This window comes from Suncus etruscus, chromosome 3 (genome assembly GCF_024139225.1).
Source record: "Suncus etruscus isolate mSunEtr1 chromosome 3, mSunEtr1.pri.cur, whole genome shotgun sequence".
Classification (NCBI taxonomy): Eukaryota; Metazoa; Chordata; class Mammalia; order Eulipotyphla; family Soricidae; genus Suncus; species Suncus etruscus.
In genome coordinates, this window is record NC_064850.1 from 140,812,438 (window position 1) to 140,837,517 (window position 25,080).

At 47.2% G+C, this 25,080-nt stretch overlaps 1 protein-coding gene across 1 annotated transcript in view; it reads left to right on the forward strand.

Annotated features, from left to right (window-relative positions):
* PHF2 (PHD finger protein 2) overlaps nucleotides 1-25,080 on the forward strand; it is an 81,247-nt gene that overhangs the window by 37,174 nt on the left and 18,993 nt on the right. The window contains exons 2-5 of the mRNA XM_049769994.1: nucleotides 10,767-10,852; nucleotides 12,851-12,965; nucleotides 20,507-20,667; nucleotides 23,074-23,215. Coding sequence (XP_049625951.1) covers nucleotides 10,767-10,852; nucleotides 12,851-12,965; nucleotides 20,507-20,667; nucleotides 23,074-23,215 — 504 coding nt within the window. The remainder of the gene's footprint in view (nucleotides 1-10,766; nucleotides 10,853-12,850; nucleotides 12,966-20,506; nucleotides 20,668-23,073; nucleotides 23,216-25,080) is intronic.

Genomic DNA, 25,080 nt, shown 5'->3' on the forward strand with positions numbered 1-25,080 from the left:
CTTTGGCCTGATATGATTACTTTAAATAAAAGAATTAAAAAATTAAACATTGCTTTATTTAAACACCACGGTTTACAAGGTTGTTCATAACATAGTTGTTTATTTTCACAGTTACAGTTGTTCATGTTTGAGTTTCAGTTATATAGTGTACAACACCTTCCACCAGTGCACATTTCCTACCACTGATGTTCTCACTTTCCCACCTGCCCTCTCCTCTGCCTGCTTCTGTGGCAGCACTTCTCTCTCTTTCTCTACATATAAATACATATCTTTCTCTCTTTCCTTTTATACACTGTGGTTTGCAATATTGTTAAAAAGGGTATCATGCATAAAAAGAACAATTTATTTAACAGATATACTCCCTTTTATCTTATTTTAGTTTTTGGCTACACCCAGCAATACTCAGAGCTTACTCCTGTCTCTGAGCTGAGGAATCACTTCTGGCAGGGCCCGTGTGATGTTAGTAATTGAACTGGCCCAGCCGTGTTCAAGGCCAGTACCCATTGAGCTATCTCTCTCGGTCCAACAGATATACTTTTAATTTGGTATGAATTTTTTCATCTGTGCATTTAATAGATTCAAAGAATTGGTTTATTTCATATAGGTCACCAAATGTGTGGGCATAGAATTGTTCATGTCATTCCTTTAATTTTGTTTGTTGTTTTTGGCTACACTCCTGTGCTCAGAAGTTACTCTGAGCTTTGTGCTCAGAAATCATTCCTGGCAGGCTTGGGGGACCATATGGGATGCTGGGGATTGAACCTGGGTCTTCTGTGTGCAAGGCCAATGCCCTATCTTCTGTACTTTAGTTTTGGCCCCAATCTTGTCAGTTTTTAATGGATCATTTTATATGGTTTTATTCTTCTCTTAGTTTATAAATTACAGATATTTTATATTGTGCTTCTGTTGTCCCTGATCTATATATCTATTCATTTGGCAAAATCAAGTATACTCTCAAATATATAATACTACTTCATAAGTGATGCCAGCTCCTAAATACGGAGCATTCTCAATTCTGCCTCTTGTCTTTTAAGATTTTCAACCTTCTATTTATCTATAAGTTAGAACTAGTACTAGCTCTCTTGCTCTGATTATTTTTGAACACATTGCTTTCTGTTATATCAATTAAGAATAAGAAAATAGAAAATGTTATGTTTCCTTCATTTATGTCTTTTTTTTTGGAAGGGGGCCACACCCGGTGGTGCTCAGGGATTACTCCTGGCTCTGTGCTCAGAAATCGCTCCTGGCAGGCTCGGGGGACCATATGGGGTGCTGGAAATCAAACCGGGGTCTATCCTGGGTCTATCCTAGGTTGGCTGCATGTAACGCAAACACCCTACTGCTGTGCTATCTCTTCAGCCCCATTTATGTTCTTTCTATTACTCTTGCTTTCTTTCTTTAGATCTGAATATATTTCACTTCTTTCTGAATTCTTTTTGTTTGTTTGTTTTAATTTTTGACAGTATTTAGGGGTTACTTCTGGCTCTGCGCTCAGAAATCACTCCTGGCAGGCTTGGGACCATATGGGATGCTGGAGATTGAACCCGGTCAGCCATGCGCAAGGCAAAGGTCCTACCCCCTGAGCTATTGCTCCAGCCCCATATATATATATATATATATATATTTTTTTTTAGAGATTTCTTATAAGACAAATATAGTAATGAATTTACTCAAATTTTGTTTTGTCTAAAAAGTCTTCATTTCTTCTTGACATTTGATAAAATTCCCAATTGCTGTTTTCTTTTTCCTTTCAGCACTTTATTTTTGTTTGTTTGGGCACCACCAGTGATGCCTGGGGATGGGACTAATCTCAGCTCAGTGCTCCAGATTGCTTCTGACTGTGTGTGGGGCAGTAGGTATCTCTAGAGACTGAACCTCAGTTCCACTATCAAAGCATGTTCCCCAGCATGTTAAACTATCTCCCTGGCTCCTCTTGCAGTACTTAAAATATTTTATCCCACTCTCTGATTGAAGTGGATTCTAAAAGGAAGTCCACTGTCATTCTCATCCTTACTACTTCTTAGGTAAGTCGTTTTTCTGCTTCTGGCTTTTGCTTCAATATTTTCATTTTGTGTTTGACTTTTTCTACAGTACAAATATGACATATCTAGAGCTAAACCTTCTCCATGTGTGTGTGTGGGGTACACTCTCTCCTTGTTTGTAGTCTCTAAACGTCCTGCACCTGTGCTTTGGTGTCATTAATTTTTGGAAATTTTTGAGTTGTGTTTACTTCTATTCTGTCTTTTTTTTTTTTTTAACCTCTTATTTTTCATTACATGTGTTACATTTTTTTCATAGTTGCCTGCAATCCTTAGTAATTTTATTTCACTTTTTTCTTTTGGAATTTCTGATTTTTTGTTTGTTTGTTTTTGGGCCACATCCAGTGACGCTCAGGGGTTACTCCTGGCTATGCGCTCAGAAATCACTCCTGGCTTGAAGGACCATATGAGACATCAGAGATCGAACCGAGGTCCATTTTGGGTCAGCCATGTGCAAGGCAAATGTCATACCACTGTGCTATAGCTTTGGCCCCATCAGCACTTCAGATTTCAAAGGTTTTTTGTTTGTTTGTTTGTTTTATGGCTATGCCCAGTAGTCCTCAAGAATCACTCCTGGGGCCGGAGAGATAGCATGGAGGTAAGGCGTTTGCCTTTCATGCAGGAGGTCATCGGTTCGAATCCCGGCGCCCCATATGGTCCCCTGTGCCTGCCAGGAGCAATTTCTGAGCCTGGAGCCAGGAATAACCCCTGAGCACTGCCAGGTGTGACCCAAAAACAAAAAAAAAACAAAAAAAAAAAAAAAAAAAAAAGAATCACTCCTGGCTCTGCACTAAGAAATTACTCCTGGCAGGCTCAGGGGACCTTATAGGATGCTGGGGATCAAACCCAGGTTGGCTGGTAAAAGGCAAGTGCCCTACTTGTTGTGCTATCATTCTGGCCCAAGATTTTAAAGTTTTAATTGACTTTATTTCAAGCACAGATTCTTTACTTAACCTTGTTCATCTAATGAGGAACCCTCATTATTAAAGTTATTTTCCTATTTTAGTGTTTTTGGCTTATAGCATTGAGCTTTTCTTTGGATTTTTTTTTTTTTTTTTTGGTTTTTGGGCCACACCTGGCGGTGCTCAGGGGTTTCTCCTGGCTGTCTGCTCAGAAATAGCTCCTGGCAGGCACGGGGGACCATATGGGACACCGGGATTCGAACCAACCACCTTTGGTCCTGGATCAGCTGCTTGCAAGGTAAACGCCGCTGTGCTATCTCTCCGGGCCCTTCTTTGGATTTTTATCTCAGTGGCTACATTGTCCATCCACTCTCACACACTATCCACTTTCCCCATTCAGGTTTCCAGGACATGAATCACAATTATTTAATTTTTCTCACCTGATAATTTGATCATCTCTACTATATTTGAATTTGGTTCTCACATTCAGATGCTTTTGGTTCTTAGGGTGCCTGGTAAGTTTTGTTGTTGTTGCACCAACTAAGGCAAGAAGACTGTCCTCCCTGTATGCCACCATCAATTCAAAAGGATCTGCTTGTCATTTTGGACGTATCTTCCTCCCTCCTGACTTCTCTTGGTGTGGAAGTTGGTGTGACTGTATGTACCATTTCCTGTACTCCAGTGTAAATGCATCTTTATCAGTATAAATCTTTGTGAGAAGAGACAGCCACTGGCACCCCTGAACCACACTCGAGAGACTGAGCAGCATGGATCTTGCTGATGCCTTTCACTCCTGGACTGCAGAGATGTCTCCTACGTGGTTCCATGCCAGGGGCACTTATAATGCCTTCCATGAGGACTGGTATTTCACTGAGTCTGCACGCTACTTTTGAAAACTCAAGGGTATTTTTTTAGTCTATATATGCATACATTAAAAAATGGGACCGGTGAGGTGGCTCTATAGGTAAGGTGTCTGCCTTGCAAGCACTAGCCAAGGAAGGACTGTGGTTCGATCCCCCAGAGTCCTATATGGTCCCCTCAAGCCAGGGGCAATTTCTGGGCACTTAGCCAGGAGTAACCCCTGAGCATCAAATGGGTGTGGCCCAAAAAACCAAAAAAAGAAAAAAAAATCCCATTGTGGCTGGAATGATAGTACAGAAGGTAGGGTGTTTGCCTTGCACACAGTTGACACAGATTCAATTCCTGGGACCCCATATGCACCCCTGAGCACTGCCAGGAGTAACCCTATGAGCATTGCCAGATGTGGCCCCATCTCCTAAAATGCCACTGTCTCTGATGTGAATCAGGTCATTTATTGAGGTGACAATTGTTCTCAGAAAGTTTGGAAGGGGAACATTGAAGTGTTGTGTCCATTGAGGAAGCTGCACCTGCCCTTGCCCACAGATCCTCTCAGAGGTGGCCACTGAGGTGAGATTCCTAGTGCTTTCAGAAAATTAAAAAAAAAAAATGCTTTCACAGCAAGCTGCTTATACATTTATTTCAGTGACTCAGAGAAGGTGGGTGTGCACCGCCCTCTCTGTATCTAGTGCTCTTTGTTAGATGCAAACTGGAGATCACTGCAGGTAAAGAAGCAGTTATTTCTGTTGTTTGTTTGGGGTCTACGAACCCAGCAGTGCTTAGGGCTTACTCCTGCCTCTGTGCTGAGGTATCACCCTGGATAGACTCAGAGGACCAGATGTGGTGAGGGGGGTAGAACCCAGTTCCTAGAGTGCAAGACATGTGCCTTGCCTATGAGTTGTCTCTCTGGCCCCAAGTTACCTCTTCTTGGCACTCTAGAACACTTTACTGAGTCTTCCACACTTGTCATAGTTTGAGTGCAGCACATTCCTGGAAAGGGCTGCAGAGATGGGCATGGCTTCTTAGCAGCTCCCCACTAAGAGGAAGTTCCCTGCCTTCAACACATCCTCCTTTCACTTCCCAGGGCACCTGTGAGAGGAGACAGATGGTGGTGCCCCCAACAGCAAGTGGCCCACACCTCTCTCCTGTGTTGAAAGCCTCTTCCGTCCTTTTCTGTTCTAGGAGCTGCCCTCGTAAAGCCACAGTGTAAACTGCAGCTCAGCAGGCCTAGTTCTATTCCCATTTCCTACTGTTTCCTTTTCCTAGCCATGTGTCCAAGGAAGGCTCTCTCACAGAGCACAGGCTCCAGGAAAAGACTGGCTCACTCACTTGCACACTTGAGTACTTGCTGTGTTCAATTCTGGTGTTCTTGGATCTCAGCTCCTTGAGCCAGCATGGGGCAGCCTCCTCCTGCCCACACTTCAACTTGGTGAATTAGGTGCAGGTCTCTCTGGGCTCTGGCTGTCTCTGACGTATGTGCTCTACCTCCTCCCCACCAGAAAACCCCACTTGACAGCACCCTACAGCTTGGTTTTGCCTTTGGGTGCTTCAGGAGTTCAGATGCTAAAGAGACAACTCTCCCAGGCACTCTGCTCTGCTCCTGCCAAGTCCCCAGGCTGAGCTTGCTTCCTGCTGCCCTGCTCTGCTTGTGGAAGGGAGAGGCAGGATTTGACAGGGTGCCTACAGGGGAGTGACCAGGGGACTCCCCCCCCCCCCCCAAGAGAAGCCTAGCCTCTGGGATCCCAGGTCACAGAGTTCTTCTGCCACTGGGACATTGAAGCTGTGAGGAGCCCAGGCCCTCATCGGTGACTCTGCTTAGACCATGGTTCCTAACCAACGAGGACCTTTTTTACCCAGCAGACTGGTCTGGGAGTGTTCCAAGAGGGTGGTGTGTCCTAGCAATGAAGCACCTGCCCCTATTGGGTCCTGGAGCCCCAGTGAGAGCTGGCAGATGCTGGCCTTGGCCCCACCTGCCCCCTCAGTTCCCAGTCTAACTTGTTTCTAGCCACAGTCCTGAATCAACAGATCTGGGTGGGGGAATTCATCTGCTTAACTTCAATCTTCATAGCTTGCTCTGGGTATCTTGCTTAGATTGTATGACTATAGGATGTCTCGAGGAGCAGAAGCACCAAGGCAATCACTGAATAGGGAGGTTTGTGTGAATGCTGAGGCGACAGGCCAGATCCCTTCCTCATCATCTACATTGGGCCCGTTTTATTCCCCTGTCTTAGACTCTGTGCCATCAGGTATGGGCTGATGGTGTTTCAGTTCTATCTCCAGCCCCAGGGGTCTTTAGAGACACAGTAGCCTGACTAATATGATGATGGTGGTGGTGGTGGTGGTGGTGGTGGTGGTGGTGGTGGTGGTAGTGAAGATTGTGGTGATGAAGTTAATGATGGGGATGGAAAATGGTAATAATGATGGTGATAGTGAGGATGGTGATAAAAATGGCAACAGTGAAGAAGGTTATAGTGAAAAAGGTGATAATGAAGAAGGTGGAGTGGCTTTGGTAAGTAGTAAAGTATTCTCAAGTCTTTGTTCTTAGCAAGTTGGGAGCTGGTTTCCATCTCTTCTGGGTATTCTTTTCCTGGTAGTTCTGGTTCTGTGGTGGTGACAGTCACATCACAGCTGTGGTATCTAATAATGGTGACATTGATTTTCAGCATGGGTCTGAATCTTGAACTCAGAATTCTTTTGTCTTCGGTGGTCTGGTGGAAGTTTCAGTCCATGTGTTCTCTGAGGGCCCATGGCCCTGATCCTACAGCCCATCTGCTCCACAGGGATGAAGGTGAGACCTCCTTTGTAGAGGCAGTTTCCCTGCTGGCAGGTCCCAGAGTCCTGGCCCCCTTCACATTTAGCAGTGCTCTCTCTCTTGCTCCCCTGCAGTCTGGCAGCTCTGGGATGTAGGGCATTTTCTGCTCTGTGCTTCCTCCCAGATGGGCCCCTCTTGCTACTGCATGCTCACTGCCATGCCTGCAGTGTGGACCCCACCATCTGGGCTTGAGAGCTCTGATAGCCTTCCTGGGCAGGCTGGCCTCAGTTTCCCCTGGTATAGAGCATGCCAGGCTTTCAGGGTAAACTGGCATGGGTGTGTGTCTGGGCTGGGAGCTGCGCCCTCTGCTGGTTTCACATCTGAGAGGGCTTGTTGCTGTCCAGCTCTGGGTTCTGCTCCTCCCACAATACCCCCAGTGAACGGCCACTTTCTTTTTTTTTGTCATGATACCTTCTGAACTTAAAAATAAATGTCAAAAGTGGGTTGTAAGAACTGTGATCCGGGATGAAATAAAAGTTCATGACAATAAAAGAATCCTAGGATGTGCTGTGTGGACCGGAGGAAATTGTAGCCTTGAGGTGCTCACATTAGCCATGCTACCTACAGGACACTGGGAAGGGGCTTCTACCTCAGCCTGCTGCTTCCAGCCCATTGCTCTGCCCTCTGGGACGCTGGCCAGTTCCTGTGCTCCCAGCACAGAGATACCTGAGGAACCTGGGGACAGCCCTGCTTGAAGGCAAGGAAAGTGTTTCTGGTTTCCCAGGACTGTTGATCTGGGCTCTACAAAGTCTGTGTTTGTGGAAACTGAATCCTGCGTGGTTGGAATCAGTAGCCCGGTGAGCACCCTATGTACCAGCATGCAAATAGGGGGTACCCAATCCTCAGTGCCCTAGGAATCAGGTTGCCCTCTAAAATAGTCACAGGGAGTGGCAGAGTGAAAGTATGGGAGGGACACACATCCTGTGGTTACAGGATAGGGTGGGTGTTTCTTCCAGCAAGGGGTGGCCACAGGGGGAGGTATTTGTGCAGTTCAAGGAGCCTGACCACAGTCTCCTGCTCTGGAATCCCACCCCTGGGCTCATTGATGACAACTCTACTTACTTGTAATTGAGCTCAGACCCAACTGTCTCCAGAGGAAGGGAGGGCTGGACCTTCTGTACCTAGAACTAGGTCCTGAAATCTGTTTGGGCCTTTCCAGGGGCTCCAGAGCCCTTACCTGTTGGGAGTTCTTCATTGACCTTCCCAATGTGGTACCTCCCTTTGAATCCAGAACAATTTTATCTCCTTCTTGGCTCCTCAGGTCAGCACATAGTGGGTTTGTCTTAGTCAAGCCCTGGCCCCATGGTTTGCCATGCAGTACATATAGATAGCAGATGTGTGTAGCCCTAAAGTACCCTCAGTAGGGAGGTGGCTCCTTAGGAAGTGTGCTGAGAGGACACCTGCCATGGCTGCAGTGTGGACATGGGCTGTGGGTGAAGGTGTGGCTGGAGCCAAAGTTTTTGATTCTGCATCTGATTTCTAGCCCCAGCTGATCTCTCACTCTGGCTCCCAGCATGTTGCTCCTGGTGGGGGTGGGCAGAGAGCTCAACCCACAGTGCTCAGTTGTGGCTGTTTCCATCTTGGGGGATTGCTGTTATCTGCCTACATGATGGACCAGCAAACTGAGGTAACCTGCACCCTGCAGAGAGGCCTATGCCAGGGATCAGCGCTGGAAACCTAGTGCCGGATAAGTGGGCCCTGTCATCTGACTTCAAGAAAACACCTCTTGCCTCTTGCTGCTCTGTGACTTCAGAACGAGGAGGGAGCTGACTGCTGGGGGACATTGAGGCAGGAAGAGCACCCTGGGAGGTGGAGCCAGGAGGGGCTCTGGGTGCTGATGATGTCAACTGGTGTGTGCACCACTGGGACTTCCCCACTAGGGGGTGCCACCATTACTGTACTTGTTTGGGCTCGCTTGTCATATGAAACTATATACCTCTGTGTCACTGGGTCTATTTTTCTGAGTGGCACATGGATATGTTTGCTCCTGGCTCTTCCCTGTTCTTCCAGGGCATGGCCCCTGGGCTCTGCAGCCTGACATGTGCCTTGGTGCCGAGTTAATTTTCCATACTGTCCTTCCAGTTGGGAGTACAGTCTTAAACCCCTGACTCCTCCCAGTGTCCCTTCCACTCTCCCTGTTTTCAGGGAGGATCATCCAACTCTGAGAGCAGACTCTAGATTCTGCTTGGCCCTAACGTAGCTCATGTTGAGATGAGGTATGTGCTTGGCATTACCAGAAACATTTGTCTGGTCTCTAGCCTGCCCCCACCACAGCTGCATTGCCCACAGCCCACTTGGGGGGTGGTCTATGTTGGTACTTTTGTTGTCACTCATGTCTGGGCTGTGTCCCATGGGATTCTGAGGAGCCCTGCAGCTGTGTGGCTTCTAGCCTGGACTGAGGTGACCGTCTGTAGCCCTGGCCAGCCATCGGTTTGTGTGTTGTGATGAGCTGTGTCCCTCATGGACCAGCTGCCTTTTCTTTTTATAATGAGATCAAGTTCCTGGAACATAATATCAGCCTCGTAAAGAGGACTACTTGGTGACCTTCACATGTGGTATCTCCCTCTGAATCCAGAACATTCTTATCTCCCAAGGACACATGCTGCTCACATAGCAATTCCTATTCCCCGGTGCCCACAGTGGTCCCCTGGCTTTGTATTTACTGGGCCTTGTAGATCCACAGGTGTCACAGTGTGAGCTGTTGTATCTGCTGGCTTCACTTGATGCTGGCTTCACTCAGTATCGTGTTGTTAGCTTCATCTTTAAGGTAGTTCATGTCTGTGCTTCACCCCCTTGGGAGACTGGAGCCACATCTATCTACATCACACTTGGTCTGTTCCGCTCTTCGGGCATGGGTACATGGTCCCACATCTCAGTTATTGTGAAACTGTCACTGTGAAGAAAGTTGAGCTTGGTTCTTCCCAGTTTTCATTTGTGTGTCTAGACCTACATGTGGACTGCTGGGTCATGTGGTGATTTTCTGCGAACTTCCAGAGGAGCTACTGAACCTTATCTAGCAGACAGTGTCCCATTTTACATTCCTCACTTCCGTAAGAGGCTTTGTGGTTCTCTGTACCCTCCTCAGCACGGACTGTTCCCCGTTACTTTCTCTATAACATTCCAGCCACTCTTGTGGATCTGAGGTGCTATCTATCCAGTCGCTTTTGTTTGCATTTCAGTGGCAGCCTAGTGCATGCTGATCACATCTCTCTTGATCTTGTGAGTCCTTCTTTCTAATCTTTTGGGAAATGTGTACTCAAGTCTTTTGCCCTTTTCAGCATTGATTTGTTTTGTTGTCAAGCTGTAAAGCTCTTTAAGTATTCTGGAGCTTCTGCTCCCATGAGGTATACAATTTGCAAACATTTTCTTCTGTTTTGTATGTTGTCCCTTCCTGACAACATTCATGTCCTTTGATGCACAGAAGCTTATTCTGATGATGTAAAATTGATCTTTTTTGTTACTGTTGCTTATGCTTTTGGTGTCATGCTTAGGAATCCATGATTAAATTCAAGATCATGGAGATTTCTTCTTGTTCTTTCTCTAAGAGTCGGATAGTTTTGCCTCCTACATTTGGGTTGTTAATCTGGATATTTGGTGAAGAGTGGGAGGTGGAGGGAGGGGGTTGAGGTCACACCTGGTGGTGGTAAGGGGTTACTTCTGGCTCTATATTTAGGGATCTCTCCTGGTAGGGTTTGGGGGTAGCCCTGAATCAAATCCAGGTGAGTCTTGTTCAAGGCAAATGTCTCCCTCCATTACCCCCACACTATTTCTCTGGACCATTAATTTTTTTTGAGTTGGGTTTTGTATATGAGATCAGGCTCCCGGGTGGCTCTCGACACCTGTTGGGCAGAGTGAGAATGTAGCTCCCTGAGAGGGCAACTTGCAGCAGTCTCCATGAGGACTGGTTGTCTGGTCATAGCTGATTGAAGACCACCCCAGCACTTGGCTCTGCAGTGGTTGCTTTTGAAGGCTGTTGGGGAGATAGTATCCTCTGGGATGGTCAGGACCCTCCATCTGTCCTGGTTGCTCCTGGACAGGCCTCCCTGGCCCTTTCTTCTTTTTGAGACCCCATCCACAGGGACCATGGTTCCGACATTGGTCCTGTCCTCTCTGCTTGTATCCCCTCAGCCCTCACACGTGTATTCTCTGTTTCAGCTGTGTCGGAGTGGAGGAGGAGGAGGCCCCAGACATTGACATTTACCACTGTCCCAACTGTGAGAAGACCCATGGCAAGTCCACCTGTAAGTACAGCTCAGGCTCCATGCTCACATCAGGGCATGGAGCAGTGTCTCATCCTAACCCTATCCTGACTCTATTGACCTGCCCAGTGCCTAAAATCCCCACAGTCTGACTTCTTGCCTCTGTGCCCTCTGCCTGGCTCACTGTGGTCTCTCCATCAATTTAGGACATTGTGGGGCCCTAAGTTGACTCCTCATCAGCTTCCTAAGGCCTGGGCAGGGCCAGACATTCATGCCTTCCTGTGTGCTTGAGCAAGATGGGTAGGGACAGGGGTTACACGGGGGGACCAGATTGCTAAAGGCAGCTCAGCCCAACTTTGCCCAGCTGACATCTGCTACAGGGAGTTTGGACACTTGCTGCTCTTCTTCAGGCCCAAGCAGGGGGCTAGGTAGCTCTAGACTTACTTCTGTGTAGGCTCTTGTGGGGGTGTCCAGGAGATCCCTAAGATGCAGGTTTGTGTCCAGACTCTGTCATAGCTGAGTAGGAGATATGAGTGCTGAGCCCCAAGACTGAATCCAGATGTGTGTGCACAGAACCTGGGACCAGGGCACATGGAGTGCAGGGTGGTTGTTTTGATGAGCAGCTTGGTCTCTGGATCTAGCCTGGAGCTGCCAAATGCTAGTGGGTCTGGTATGGTGACCTGTCCCAGCTTTGCTGCCCTGAGCCCTGAGCTGAGCTGGCCATGATCTTCCAAAGGGACCCCTCTGTCCAAGTCACACACAAGAGGCTGGACACCTGTGTCTCCTGGAGGAGAGAGTTCACTGGATCCAGCCAGCATTGAGGGAGGGTATGAGAGTGTTTATGGTCCCCATTTTGTGGGCTTTGGGGTCCCAGAGAAAAAGCATCAGGTGGGTAGGTCTTCTTGGTTCTCTGGGGCCTATTGTGGGCTGCCCTGTGCCCAGCCCTCCTTCCTCTGGCCCCTGACCTTCATCCCCTGCTGCGTAGGAGACAGCCCATCTGGTACAAGTGAAGCAGGACTGAGGGACCCTGGGCTTGGGTTCGTGGTGGCTAGTTGGCCCACTGAAATACTGTTCATTGAATCCCCAGGGAGAAAGGGGTTCCCAGTCTGGCCAAGGCTGTCCTGTGTCCCCTGTGGGAGGGTGGCAAAGCTGGAGAGAGTGAAGCTCTGACCCAGGAAGATGTGATGACTGGCCAGGAAGGCAGGTGTTTTTCAGAGTCAGGGGACCTGACCCATCTGGGACCTGACTCTAACCTACACTGACAGGTGTGGGGTGCACTTTGCACAGAGCAGGGGGTGAGACACAGGCCTTGTCCCCTGGTAACACTGAGCAGAGCTGAGCTTCTCAGCCACAGACAGGAAGTAGCAGCAGGAGGGCAGGGCAGTTAACCTGGGGTCCCTTGGGAGCCTGGGCTGAGCTGTGCCCTTCCTGTCTCAAGTCTATTCTTCACCCTCAGGGCTCTGCACAGAGGGGTCTGTGTAGTTCAAAGGAGTCAATTTATCGCTGAGGGTGCCCAGAGTCAGCAGTGCCCAGGGCATGTTCAGGGGCAACCATGGCAGCCTGTCCTTGCTTTGCGCTGGTGCTGTCAGGGTGACAGCATTCCACAGGGAGGTGCAAGCTGTCTTCTTTGATATCAGGTTTCTGGAGAGGCTAAGGTAGGGGGGTCCTGGAGATTTGGCGCGGGTGAGGTGGTGGGGCAAAGCTGTGGGCTGGACAGGGCATTGGGTGGAACTCTGGGCAGGACTATGGGCCTGGTGGGGCGATGGGCAAGGCTGAGGAAGTGTGGTAAGGTGAGTGGGGCTATGGGAGTGTAGTGGGCGGGGCCCTGGGGTGCCGTCTCCTGTTCTCATAGAGAAGAAGCAGACCTTGCCCAAGCACAGCCCTGGGAGTTACTGTGGGCGGTGTGGTTACGTTGGGGAGGTGGGTGGAGCCATTAGCAGAGCTATGGGCGAGTTTGGGGAAGTGGGCGGGGAGTTGGGCGGGGAATTGGGTGGGGAGTTGGGCGGGCCCTGGGGGACCCTCTGTCACCTGTTCTCACAGTGAAGAAGAAGAGGACCTGGCACAAGCACAGTCCTGGGCAGACACCTGATGTCAAGCCGGTGCAGAATGGCAGCCAGCTCTTTATCAAGGAACTTCGGAGCAGGACCTTTCCTAGGTAGGTGCCCTTCCTGGGCCCTGCTCACCCCTCATCCAAGGTGCTGGAGGCTCATCTACTTGAAGGCAGTGAGGCCCCCAAAGCCCAAGCCCAACACACATGGGCAGACCCCTTCCTTGGTATGAGGTCTTCTTTCCTGGCCTGGGACAGACCAATGTTTGGAAACTTCTAGAGAAGAGGTGCGATCCTGGTGTTACAGACAGGGAAGGCTGGCCAGTGTCTTCCCCACCTCTGTACCTTAAACTCTGTGCTTGGATATTGCTCTAGGTAGTGCCCAGGAGATTGGGGTACTGGGGTCAAAATTGGGGTTATACAAAGCAGGATTCCATCTGTTGAACATTCCTCTGGCTCCAGAATTCTCTGTAGTTCGATTCCACACCCCCATGTCATCCTTTCTCATTAGTAAGAAATAAGTTAGCTATTCATCCATGCATTAGGTTTTCTTTTCTCCTTGTTTGTACATCCTTTTAATTGAATTATCCCACCTATACCACACAGTTCTACTATTCAAAAGTTTAAGCTTGGTGGTCTTTGGCAAGTTAATTGATGTGTTCACCATTACCAGTTAATCATAGTAAATTCATTGTCCTAAGGAAATTGGGGCTGGAGCGACAGTACAGTTAGTTGGGCACTTGTCCTACATGCAACTGGCCCAGGTTCAATCTCCAGCATTCCATATGGTCTGCCATGCATGCCAGGAATGATTTGTGATTCCTGAGTGCAGAGCCAGGAATAACCCATGAACATTGCCAGGTTTGGTGTGAAAGCAAATAAACAAGAAAAGGAAAGAAACTTATGTTTTCACCTCTTGTCCCATCCATCTTCTCTCTGTAAGGCATGTAACCAACAGGTCTCTGTTTCATTTCTATTGACTTGGCTGTTCTGGAAACTTCACCTAAAAGGTTGACATTTGAGGTGGGCATCGGGGTTTGGCTTTCCCTTCAGCAATATTCTATTTTAAAAGTTTTTAAAAACCAAATCACTGTGAGATGTAGAATAAAAAAAGTATTGATAAATGAGTTTTAGTTATGCAGCTTTGTTCATGTACTCATCCCTTTGCCAGTGTTCATTCTTTCCATTAATTCCCACAGTTTTCCCCTGTACCCTAACTCCCATCTCAACCTGCTCCTGTGGCAGATACTTCCCCCCTTTATCCTTTTAGGCATCATGGTTTACAATGCTGTTACTAAAGGGCTATCATTGATATTACTTTACTTCCTTTCAATTCCCAGTTTTTGTCCTAAATGTTAATTTCTAAGTATCATTTTCATAGTGGTTCCTTCTCTGTCTTTTCATCTATCATTTCTATTGTCTTTAGGCTTTATTCTCATATTATGGTTTTATTTTATTTTTTTATTTTTAATTTTTGGTTTTTGGGTCACACCTGGCAGTGCTCAGGGGTTACTCCTGGCTCTATACTCAGAAATCACTCCTGGCAGGCTCGGATCTCGGATGCCGAGATTTGAACCACCATCCTTCTACATGAAAGGCAAACACCCTACCTCTATACTATCTCACCAGCCCTGGTTTTTTATTTTTTAATCCTACTGATGAGTGCAATCATTCTATGTCTGCCCCTTTACCCTGTACTCATTTTATTCAGCATGGTACTTTTCATGTCTGTCCATATATAAGCAAATTTCATAACTTCAGTTTTCCTAACAGCTACCTAGTATTCCATTATATAGATGTAGCAACAATTTTCTATCCAATAATCTGGTTTTGGGCATTTGGGTTGTTTTCAGATTCTGGCTATTGAAAACAGTGCTGCAATGAACATACAAATGCAGAGGGCCAGCAATGTTAGTGCTGGTCAAATGGGAACTCAGTTTCTAGTTTTTTGAGGAAAAGTTCATATTGTTTTTCCAAGAAGCTGACATTCCCACCAGCAGTGAATAAGAGTGACTTTGTCCCTGCGTCCAAATCAGTACTGGTTGTTCTTGTTCTTCTTGATATGTGCCAGTCTGTATGGTGTTGTTGTTTTGATTTGCATCTCCCTCCTTTTAGCAACATTTCTCAAGGTACACTCCAATGTGGACACATCAGTTCAATTCTTCATTCCCTTTCAGGGTGGAATAATACTCCATTGTTTTAACAAACCACATTGTGTCGATCTTTTCTTGAGCTACCAGACAATTTTTGATTACTTCTGAGTTTTGGCTACTGTGATTAATTCTTCTGTAAAAATTCTGATCAGGGGCCAAAGAGATAGCATGGAGGTAGGGCATTTGCCTGGCATGTAGAAGGACAGTGGTTTGAGTCCCGGCATTCCATATGGTCCCTGGAGCCTGCCAGGAACGATTTCTGAGCATAGAGCCAGGAGTAATCCCTGAGCGCTGCTGGTGTGACCCAAATACCAAAAAAAAAAAAAATTCTGATCAAAGTGTTTGTTATTGTTGCTGTGCTTTGAAGTGGGTGCACTGGGACATGTGGTGGCATTCTGTCTCACTGGCATTGCCCCCATCTGCCACAGTGACTTAACTACTTTCTGTGCCAGTCTGCAGAGCAGAAGGCCCCCAGTTTCTCCCAATTTCACAGGGTCCTTTATTTTGGGCCATACTCAGGGACCAATAATTCCTGCCTCTGTAGATCACCCCTGGCAGCGCTCAGAACCCAGTGGTATCAAAGATGGAACCAGGCCTCCATCTAAAGTATGTTCTAGTCTTTGAACTCTCTGGCCCTTACCTGACACCAATTCAAACTATCCATATTGGTGTGAGTGGGAGCTCACTGTAGTTTGATTTACATTTTCCTGTCTGCTAGTAAGCAGTGCTGCACATACTCACATCCATGTGTCATTTGTATATCTTTTTTGGGGAATATCACTTTATAGGTATTGTCTGCTTATAGATTTATTTATTTATGTCCTTTTTTTTGTTTTAGTTTTTGTTTCTGGGTCACACCCAGCGGTCCTCAGGGGATACTCCTGGCTCTGCACTCAGAAATTGCTCCTGGCAGGCTCAAGGACCATATGGGATGCCAGGATTCAAACTGCCGCCCATCCTGGGTTGGCTGCATGCAAGGCAAATGTCCTACTGCTGTGCTATCTCTCCAGCCCTATTTTTGTCCTTTTCTACTGAACTTTAAGGATTCCTTAAAATTAAAAAAAGAACTTTACTGAAGTACTGTGATTTACAGTTGCCATCAATCCATTAATGATGGTTTTGTGCATGAATCATTCCAAATTTTTTCTTCGTTTTCCCTTTCTGGACAATGCTCTGTGTATGTTGATCACACCACTGCTTGACTGTGAGATTTTACAGTTCTAAGCCAGACACTTTTGCTGCCAAGCCCTTGCTTGGCTGCAGAAAAGTTCCTGATCTATCTTAGTTGCATGTTCCTTTCCAGACAATGATTTGCAAAGACTTCCTCCTTTCCATCATCTAGCCATCAAAAGAAAGGAAAAATCTGTGTACGTGGTGCATCTCCTAGGCTGTTGAAGGCATGTGTGTCCTACTGGCACAGGTATCCCAGAAAAGAAAATTATATTCTATTTTTTCTTTTTTTTCTTCTTTTTTTTAACTTTATTTACTTATTTATTGATTTTTGGGCCACATCCAGCGGTACCCAGGGTTTACTCCTGGCTGTGCATTCAGAAATCACCCCTGGTAAGCTGGAGGCCATATGGGATGCAGGGAATTGAACCGGGTCCCTCCCGGGTCAGTTGCATGCAAGGCAAACGCCCTACCACTGTGCTCTCTGGCCCTGATATTTTAAATTTTTGTTTCGCATCCTCATTAATTGTGTGCATTTTCCTGAAAGGACCCAACAAGCTCAGAAATGCCGCCCAGAGTCAGAGCAATAGCACGGCGGGTTGGGTGTTTGCCTTGCATGTGACCAACCTGGGACTGACCCAGGTTCGATCCCAGCATCCCTATGGTCCCCCTGCCAGGGGTGAGCCTGCCATGGGTGATTTCTGAGTGTAGAGCCAGGCATAAACCCTGAGTGCCTTCAGGTGTGGCCCAAAAACCAAACGAAAAATAAAGGTGCCACACAAGCCTATTTATTTTTTGGGGTGGTCCACACCCGGTGACGCTCAGGGGTTACTCCTGGCTATGCACTCTGAAATTGCTCCTGGCTTGGGTGACCATATGGGCTGCCGGGGGATCGAACTGTGGTCCATCCTAGGCTAGTGCTCACAAGGCTGATGCCTTATGCCCTGCGCCATCACTCTGGCCCCAAGCCTATTTATGTTTTACTTATCTGAACACAAATACAAAAGTTTGAAAGGAAAACAGTATTTTTTTCTCTTGTTTCTTGGGCCATATCCAATGCTGCTTAGGGCTTACTCCTGGCTCTGTGCTCAAAGGTCATTCCTGGCAGGCTCAGGGGACTACCTGATACCCCTACTATATAGGGTATCAAGGATTGAACCCTGTTCAGCCACATGCAAGGCAAACATCTCACTCTGTTATTACAAGATAGTATCTTGCACTATCAGTTTGGTTCCAGAAGAGTGTCTTGCAATTTTCCCAGAAAGAAAATGAACTTCCCCCTTGTGTACAGAAGCAGCTGCCTATGCTGAGAGCAAAGTAGTGGGAAGTACCTAGAAAACACAAGTATTCTTCTGCTCTATCTGTTCTCACCACCACTGAGGCACTTGTCTCTCCTGCACTGTGGGACTGAACCCTCTGTAGAGAGGTGGGAGAAGCCAGAAGTCAGCCTGGTGACTTTTTTTTTAATTTTATTTATTTATTTATTTATTTATTTATTTATTTATTTATTTGGTTTTTGGGTCACACCCGGCAACGCTCAGGGGCTACTTTTGGATCCACGCTCATAAATCGCCCCCGGCAGGCTTGGGGGAACCATATGGGATGCCAGGATTCGAACCACCGTCCTTCTGCATGCAAGGCAAATGCCTTACCTCCATGCTATCTCTTCGGCCTGAGGTAGTAGGTTCACAGCATTTCCTGTGAATTTTGCAAATTCTCTATTACTCCGTCTAACTCAGTCAAATGACACCACAGAATATCCAGGGACCCTCCCATTGACTGACTGAGGGAGGGTTGTCTGTGATCTGCTCCCTATCTGTGGCCTGCTCTTTTTTCTCTTCCCTCATTCACAATTTTGATAACTATTGCTCTTGGTGCCTTAAATTCAGATTCCTCTCAACAATGTTATTTTTGTTTTGTTTTGTTTTGTTTTGGAACACATCTGGTGGTGCTCAGAGGTTACTCCTGGCTCTGCACTTAGAAATTACTCCTGGCAGGCTCAGGAGACTATATTGGATGCCAGGGATTGAACCCAGATCATTCATGTGCAAAGCAAATGCCCTACCTTCTGTGCTATTGCTCTAGCCCCACTCTCAACAATGTTTTATAGTTTTCAGAATATAAATTTTACTTTTCTGTTTGTTAGATTTATTTCTGGTCACTCTTTTTTTTTTTTAATGCTGATTTGAATGGGATTTTTTTTCTTCAGGTCATTTGAAGATTGTCCAATGCTACTCCACTGAAATAAAATCAATTTTTATGTTGATCTTGTATCTGAAAATCCTAAGATTATTTCTAGTAGTTTTTCTAGTAGTTTTTAGTCTTCTCTTTATTATTTTCATTTTAGTTTTTGGGCCATACCCAGTGGTATTCAGGATTTACTCCTGTGTCTACGGGTCACATCTGGTGTTGCTCAGAGGACTATATGCTGTGTCTGTGATAGTAGATGTGCCTACTAGCATTTTAATAGGTATTATTTGGAATTTTTTCAAGAGTTCTTGATTTCCTTTTTTGTTGAATGACATCCTTTAGTAGTTCAGGAAAGGCTATAAGAATATGCAGTGTATCTAAAAATCCTTATTCCATCTCACCCTTACTCTTCTTTTATTGGAGCATCAATGTTTTGTAACATTGTACAGGCTAACGTTGCATATGCTTCTCATACTCCATCACCAAAGTTTAGTTCTCATCCATCACTATTAACTTTTCCCCTTTACTTTCTGGTCACCACTGTTCTTTTCTCATAGTCTAAAAATTTTTTACTTCTTTATTATTAAAGACTTTGTAGTTTGTTTTCCTCCATTTGAAGTATTTCACTCAGCACAACACCCTATTAATTAGTCCAAGTTACCATGAGTGGCAGATTTTATCTTTTCTTTTTCTCTAGCTGAGATTATTCTGTGGTGTTCGTCTACCACATCTCCTGTGTCAGTCACCTGGACACCTGTCAGTTCTGACTTGATTGCTATCCATTATAATGCAGGGCTCAGGAGACTGTGTGTGGTGAGGGGATTAAACCCAGGTCATCCAGGTGCAGGGCAAGTGCTTTTACCCCTGCACTGTCCCTCTAGCCTCAGCCAATGACCTCTAATACCTTGAAGCTATTAACCATTTTTGCCATTGCATTTTTACCTCCAGGATTTCCTTTAAATTTTTTTCAATAATATCTGCTCTTTTCTTTGCTTCCTGCTATATGCTTATTCTTCTTGTTATTTCACTGACTATGTTTAATAGTGATCTCAAAATCTCCTTTGGATGATTCTGACATGCTCAGTTCTTAGGCATTTATTTTCCCCCATGCTCAAGTGAGACCCCCAAACCTCAGGCTGGTTGTGGCTGTAACTATGCCCCTGGCCCCCAGCTGTTCTTCAGGATAATTTCCTGGAAGCTTTCTCTAAGGCCCTCATGCAGTTTGCAGCCCTAGGACACATATCTGGGTGTGTGTTTGGATCTCGCCCTGCTGAGAACAGAGCTTTGTGTCCCAGGAATGAAGGTGCCCTCTGGGAGGTGTGCACCCAGCTCTGCTCGAGACACATACACTCCAGACACTTTGCACCCTTTGCACCCATACTCACTTCATTTTGCTTTCCTGGTGTCATCTATGGGTCACATTGGGTGGGCACTGCAGGCCTCTCGTTCTGGCCTCCAGTGAGTGTGTGGATTACCCCTTTTTGCTCTGAATATGGACCCCCAGAAACATTCATCCCAGAGCTGGCTCTCTTCCATCTGCTGGTCTCCTCCACTGAGCATTTTCCCCCCTCACTCCCCCAGAGCTTCTTGGGTTTCTGACCACTCAGTTCCGCTTTGAGCTCCTGACTAGCTGGACCATCAGCACATTTGATAGGGGTTCTGCATGGGCCTCAGGCAGCTCTTCCCAACCCTGTAAAGCTCTGGGCATCCCAATGGCCTATCCAGGGTCTGCACCTGGGAGGGTTTTGCTAGAAGATTCTGCTGGGGCTTTGTCTCATCAGTGTTTAAAAAGTCACATTTTTTATATAAAATCTAGAAACTTAGCACCACAATCTAGCCAGGGAACCAAATGGGCATTCCTATGTGGAGGGTCACCCCTCACTTGAGAGCTTCCAACTTGTGTGACAAGGCCTCTGTGCTCCTGTGCTTTCACTACAAAGACTTTACCTCCCTTGGCAGATCCCTAGTTGGCCCAGAGGCAGATCCCAGAGTGCAGAGCCCAGGAGCAGGTGGCATGACATGGGCATGGCCACACTCAGCTGCTTTTATTCTGTAAGGGTAGGAGAAAAGTAGCCAGGCTTGTCTGGCTTCTGGCCCCATGCTGAGATGTGACCTATGACCTCTGTGTCCCTTCAGCGCTGAGGATGTGGTGGCCCGCGTGCCAGGCAGCCAGCTGACCCTGGGCTACATGGAAGAGCATGGTTTCACCGAGCCCATCCTTGTTCCCAAGAAAGATGGACTGGGTCTGTCTGTGCCAGCCCCTACCTTCTACGTCAGTGATGTGGAGAATTACGTGGGTAAGTGCTATCTCTAGCTGTCCTGGGCCTCTGCTTGCTGCACAGACCTCCCTTCCACTGACCTCAGGACATGGCCACAGCCTCACCATGCAAACAACTGGAACTTAGCTATTCCACCTGCTCTGAGCAGACTGTCAAACTCCCAACCCACCAAAATAATTCCTGACTCTTCCCCTTGCAGTTCTGCAGGCTACTTCCTGGGGGCAGCCTCCTGACTCCCCAATTCCACAACCTTCCCGCTTGGTGCTTTCTGCTGAGTGCTCCGGTGGCATCAGACTCAGGCATTCCAAGAAATAGGGGTCCCTAGTGCTGGAAATATCCCATGGTGAGGAACTGAGGTGGCCTCATACTGAATTTGGTCACCTCTCATCTGCTCCTGTGGGCAGAGACTCATTCAGATTCGCCTGTAGGGGTGGTAGGATCCCATTGGGTTCAGGGTACCCTAACCCCTGCTATTCGTTAGAAGTCCAGCTCCAGCCTCATCTGTCTTCAGAAGGCCCCTCATCCCCCTACCTAGTGTAGTGTCTGAGTTCAGGGAGAGCCCGACTTGTGTGAAGGCTGCCCATAGACCTGCTCCTCTGCTCTCTGTCTGTTCTCTCCTTCTCTGTTGAACTAAATGAGAGAAACCTGAGCATATGTTGTTCCTGCTCCTTCTCAATGCTCAGTTTCCACAGGAATGAGTTGTACCAGGAAAAGCAGTTTTTTGATTGCTTATTTAACTCGTACATTGCTGTGGGGTCATATCCTAGAGTGTTTGGGAGTCTCCATCAGTGTTTTGGGGTTACGGGGTGCCAGAGATCAAAACCCGGACTCCTCACTTGCAAGGCAGTTAGTTGCCCCACCAGTCGAACCACACACTGACTCCTTCATTTAAAATAAAGAGTGTCTCCTTCCACAACAAAGAAATCAACAGCTCCAGGCTGGAGAGATAGCATGGAGGTAAGGTGTTTGCCTTGCTTGCAGAAGGACGGTGGTTCGAATCCTGGCATCCCATATGGTCCCTTGAGCCTGCCAGGAATGACTTCTGAGTGTAGAGCCAGGAGTAACACCTGAGGGCTGCCGGGTGTGACCTCCCCCCCCCAAAACAAAACAAAACAAAGCAAAACAAAAGAAATCAGCAGCACCATCAAGAAATGAGGAGAGAAAATAAATGGACACTGCCATGAAGAGGACAAACAGATGGCCAATAAGCACTGGAAAATGTTTATCGTAATTTATTATTAGGGGAATGCAAAGGAAAACAAAATCAAGGTGTAGCCTTGCACCATGAGAATGGCATTCATAGAAAGTACTGGACAGTCCCTATTGGCAGAGGTGTGGTTAAAGAGGGACTCTTATTCCCTGCTGCTGGGAATGATCTCTGGTTCTACTTCTATGGAAAACAACTTGGAGACATCTCAAAAAGATTCATAGAATTTTCTTATCACCCAACTCTTCAACTTCTTGACAACCATCCCTAAAACACAAAATATTAATCTGAAAAGATGAATACACACCTATGCTCATTACAGCACTAATTATGGTAACATATATGGAAATAACCTAAATGTCCAAACAACCACAGATGAACAGAAAAAGAAGTTGTGGTATATAATGCAGGTGGTGGAATACTCTGCAGCAGTAAGCTTTAGGCAACCTGGATGGAACTGAGGGCTCATGCTGAGTGAAATTAGGCAGAGGGAGAAGGACACCACTGGATGATCGGACTCACCTGTGCTGTTCAGGGAAATAAAACATGGAAATCGATCATTGTCAGTTGGTAACAAACTCTGTACTGGAGGACAAACTGAGTACCCCTGATTGGAGGAGAATAGGAGGAAGAGGAGAGGACAAAAGGACATGTTGGAGGTGCCTAGGAGCATAAATGCCCACACATAATTTTTAAACACATAACCTTAAAAATAATACTTAAAAAAAAAAGTGCAGAAACTCAGGAAGGCAAGAGTAGCATCAAATAAGCTGAGTGAGCCCCCGCCCTTCCAAGATAGCCCCAAGCCCCAAGCTTAGTCCCACCTCAGGGTAAAGTGGAATGCAGGGCTGTATTCTCACCTTCTCTTTTGCTCAAACTCATTAAAGAGATCTGACGGAAACATTAAAAACAAACAAGAACAACAACAGAAGACATGCATACTCTGAAAAATGTCTTTGTTGTCTATCTGAAGTTCCTGTTGCCCTGGGCAGCCTGACTGGATAAGCTGAGGCTGGACTCTGCCCTCTTGTGGCCCCAGTGATCTTGTGTTGCTTCGTGCAGGGATGGGGAGGGTAGGTACAAGTCTAGGGGGTCTAGATGCTGGGCCTGGCGCCTCCTGCCCTTCACAGCACCTTAAAAGAACTCCTTTGTGAGTCTTACTCCCATCTTAGGCCACACCCCCCCCCCAGCACTTACCCTTTTTATTCCCCTCCCAGGCCCAGAGCGAAGTGTGGATGTGACTGATGTCACCAAGCAGAAGGACTGCAAGATGAAGCTGAAGGAGTTTGTGGACTATTACTATAGCACCAACCGCAAGCGGGTCCTCAACCTCACCAACCTTGAGTTCTCAGACACCAGGTGAGCTGACACCAGTGAAGCAGGGGCCCTCCTGTTCCTTACAGAACAAAAGGGCTAAAACCTCTTGATTGCTGCAAAGAAGTACACTGAAAGGACTTGGGTTTGCTAATTGCTTTATTGCATTATATTGCTTTTGCTCTTTAAAATGTGAAATGTGTGTTGTGAGTAAATTTGACAGCCACTGAGGAGCATAAAGTAAAAATGTCCCTGACCGGCCCCATGCTAGCTTCTCAGAAAGAAACTCCTGGTGCTCGAGGGAAATTGGCTTCTTCCAACAGTCATGGGAAATCACAACTTCCAACAGTGCTCAGATGTGACCCGCTTGCACACCTCTGTTGCACAGTCATCCACATGTACTCACACATACCTACGTGCACCCACACACCTGCATGTAGTCACATATCTGTATGCCCTCACCCACCTGGTAGCCCTCACACACACTTGCAAGCACTCACACCTGCATGTATTCACACACCTGTATGCACTCACACACCCCGAATGCACTCACTCCTTTTGGCATATGCATTGTGCCACAAGAACTTATGCTTCCTTACACCCTCCCAGCTGGAACCTGGGACGTTAAATACTCACTCTACCTGCTGCTGCTCTCAGGGGAGCCACTGCAGGACCACCAGCCACCCAGACCCACTGAGTCCCACACTCTGATTGGGTATGTGTGGCTCTGCTTCCAGTTCCCATAGCCCTTCTCTAGAAGCACCTGCTTTGTCTGAGCCAACTCTGACCTCTTGCCTCTTCTGCCCAGCACTCTGCTCTGTGGTTGACACCTGGAGAAGTCCAGGTGCACCATTCCTGGCAAGTGTGTCTGAGGCTTAGCTTAAGAGTGATTTAGTCTTTGGATCTCTTTCCTCTGACTGCTTTTAAACACACACAGGACAATAAAGTAGCCTGTGTGTGAAAGGGCAAGTTTGGAAAACTAAAAGCAGTTGAAAACCACAATGAGAGGGAGAGCGGAGAAGTGCCATGAGCCAGAACAAGATAATATAGCTGATGTTGGTATTTGTTTGGGTCTTGAAACAGCGAAGGCAAAGAGGGAAAGAGGGAGACTTTTGTTCTCTGGACAAAGCCACCTTCCGTGTGCCCTCAAGAAAGCTCTGTTCCAAGGCCAAGTTCTGACGTGTGTGTGCTTGGGTGACAAAGGCCTCCCCGAGTCACCTCTCAAGCTGGCCTACGTAGATAGCTCCTGCACAGGGACCTTCCTCTGGGCCTCTGTGCCAGGTCAGATGGTAGTGGGTGAGGCAGCATTCAGAGCTTTTACCCAGGGCACACATGTGCTGGGTCCTGTCTCACACCATCTGGCCTTCTCTTCCTTCCAGTGCTGGATCCATTAACTGGCCAAATGCAGAGATGCATATTCTGTCAGGGGTCTTAAGACACCTCCTCTCTGCACGGGGCTCTCAGCCAGGCTATAGAATAGGCATCTTGGCCTGTGGGTCTGTTCTGGAGGGTTGAAGCCCAGCCTGCCATGGAGCATGGCTTGAGGAAGGCCAAATAGATAGCAGCTCTCTGGAGCCCTGTAAGTGGGCTGCGGGCAGGGGTCTCACTGAACCAGGGAGGGTCTTGGGGGAAGTAGTGATAGGTCTGGTCAGGTGAGGAGGCGTCGGGGGTGCCAGTTTGGGACTGAAGAGAATGGAGATGGGGAGAGCAATCTGATTTTCTGTGACTTCCACCTGTGTGATGCCTGTCAAAAGGACTGTGGAGAGGCAGGGGTTCTACAGGGCAGAGGGACACAGTGGGGATGAGGGGACACTCCTGCATGCCTACTAGAGTTTGGAAGTTCAAGAATGGCTCTGTGTTAGTGGAGACTTGAACTTGTCTCCAGTGCCCCATGGCTCCCCTAGAAGTGA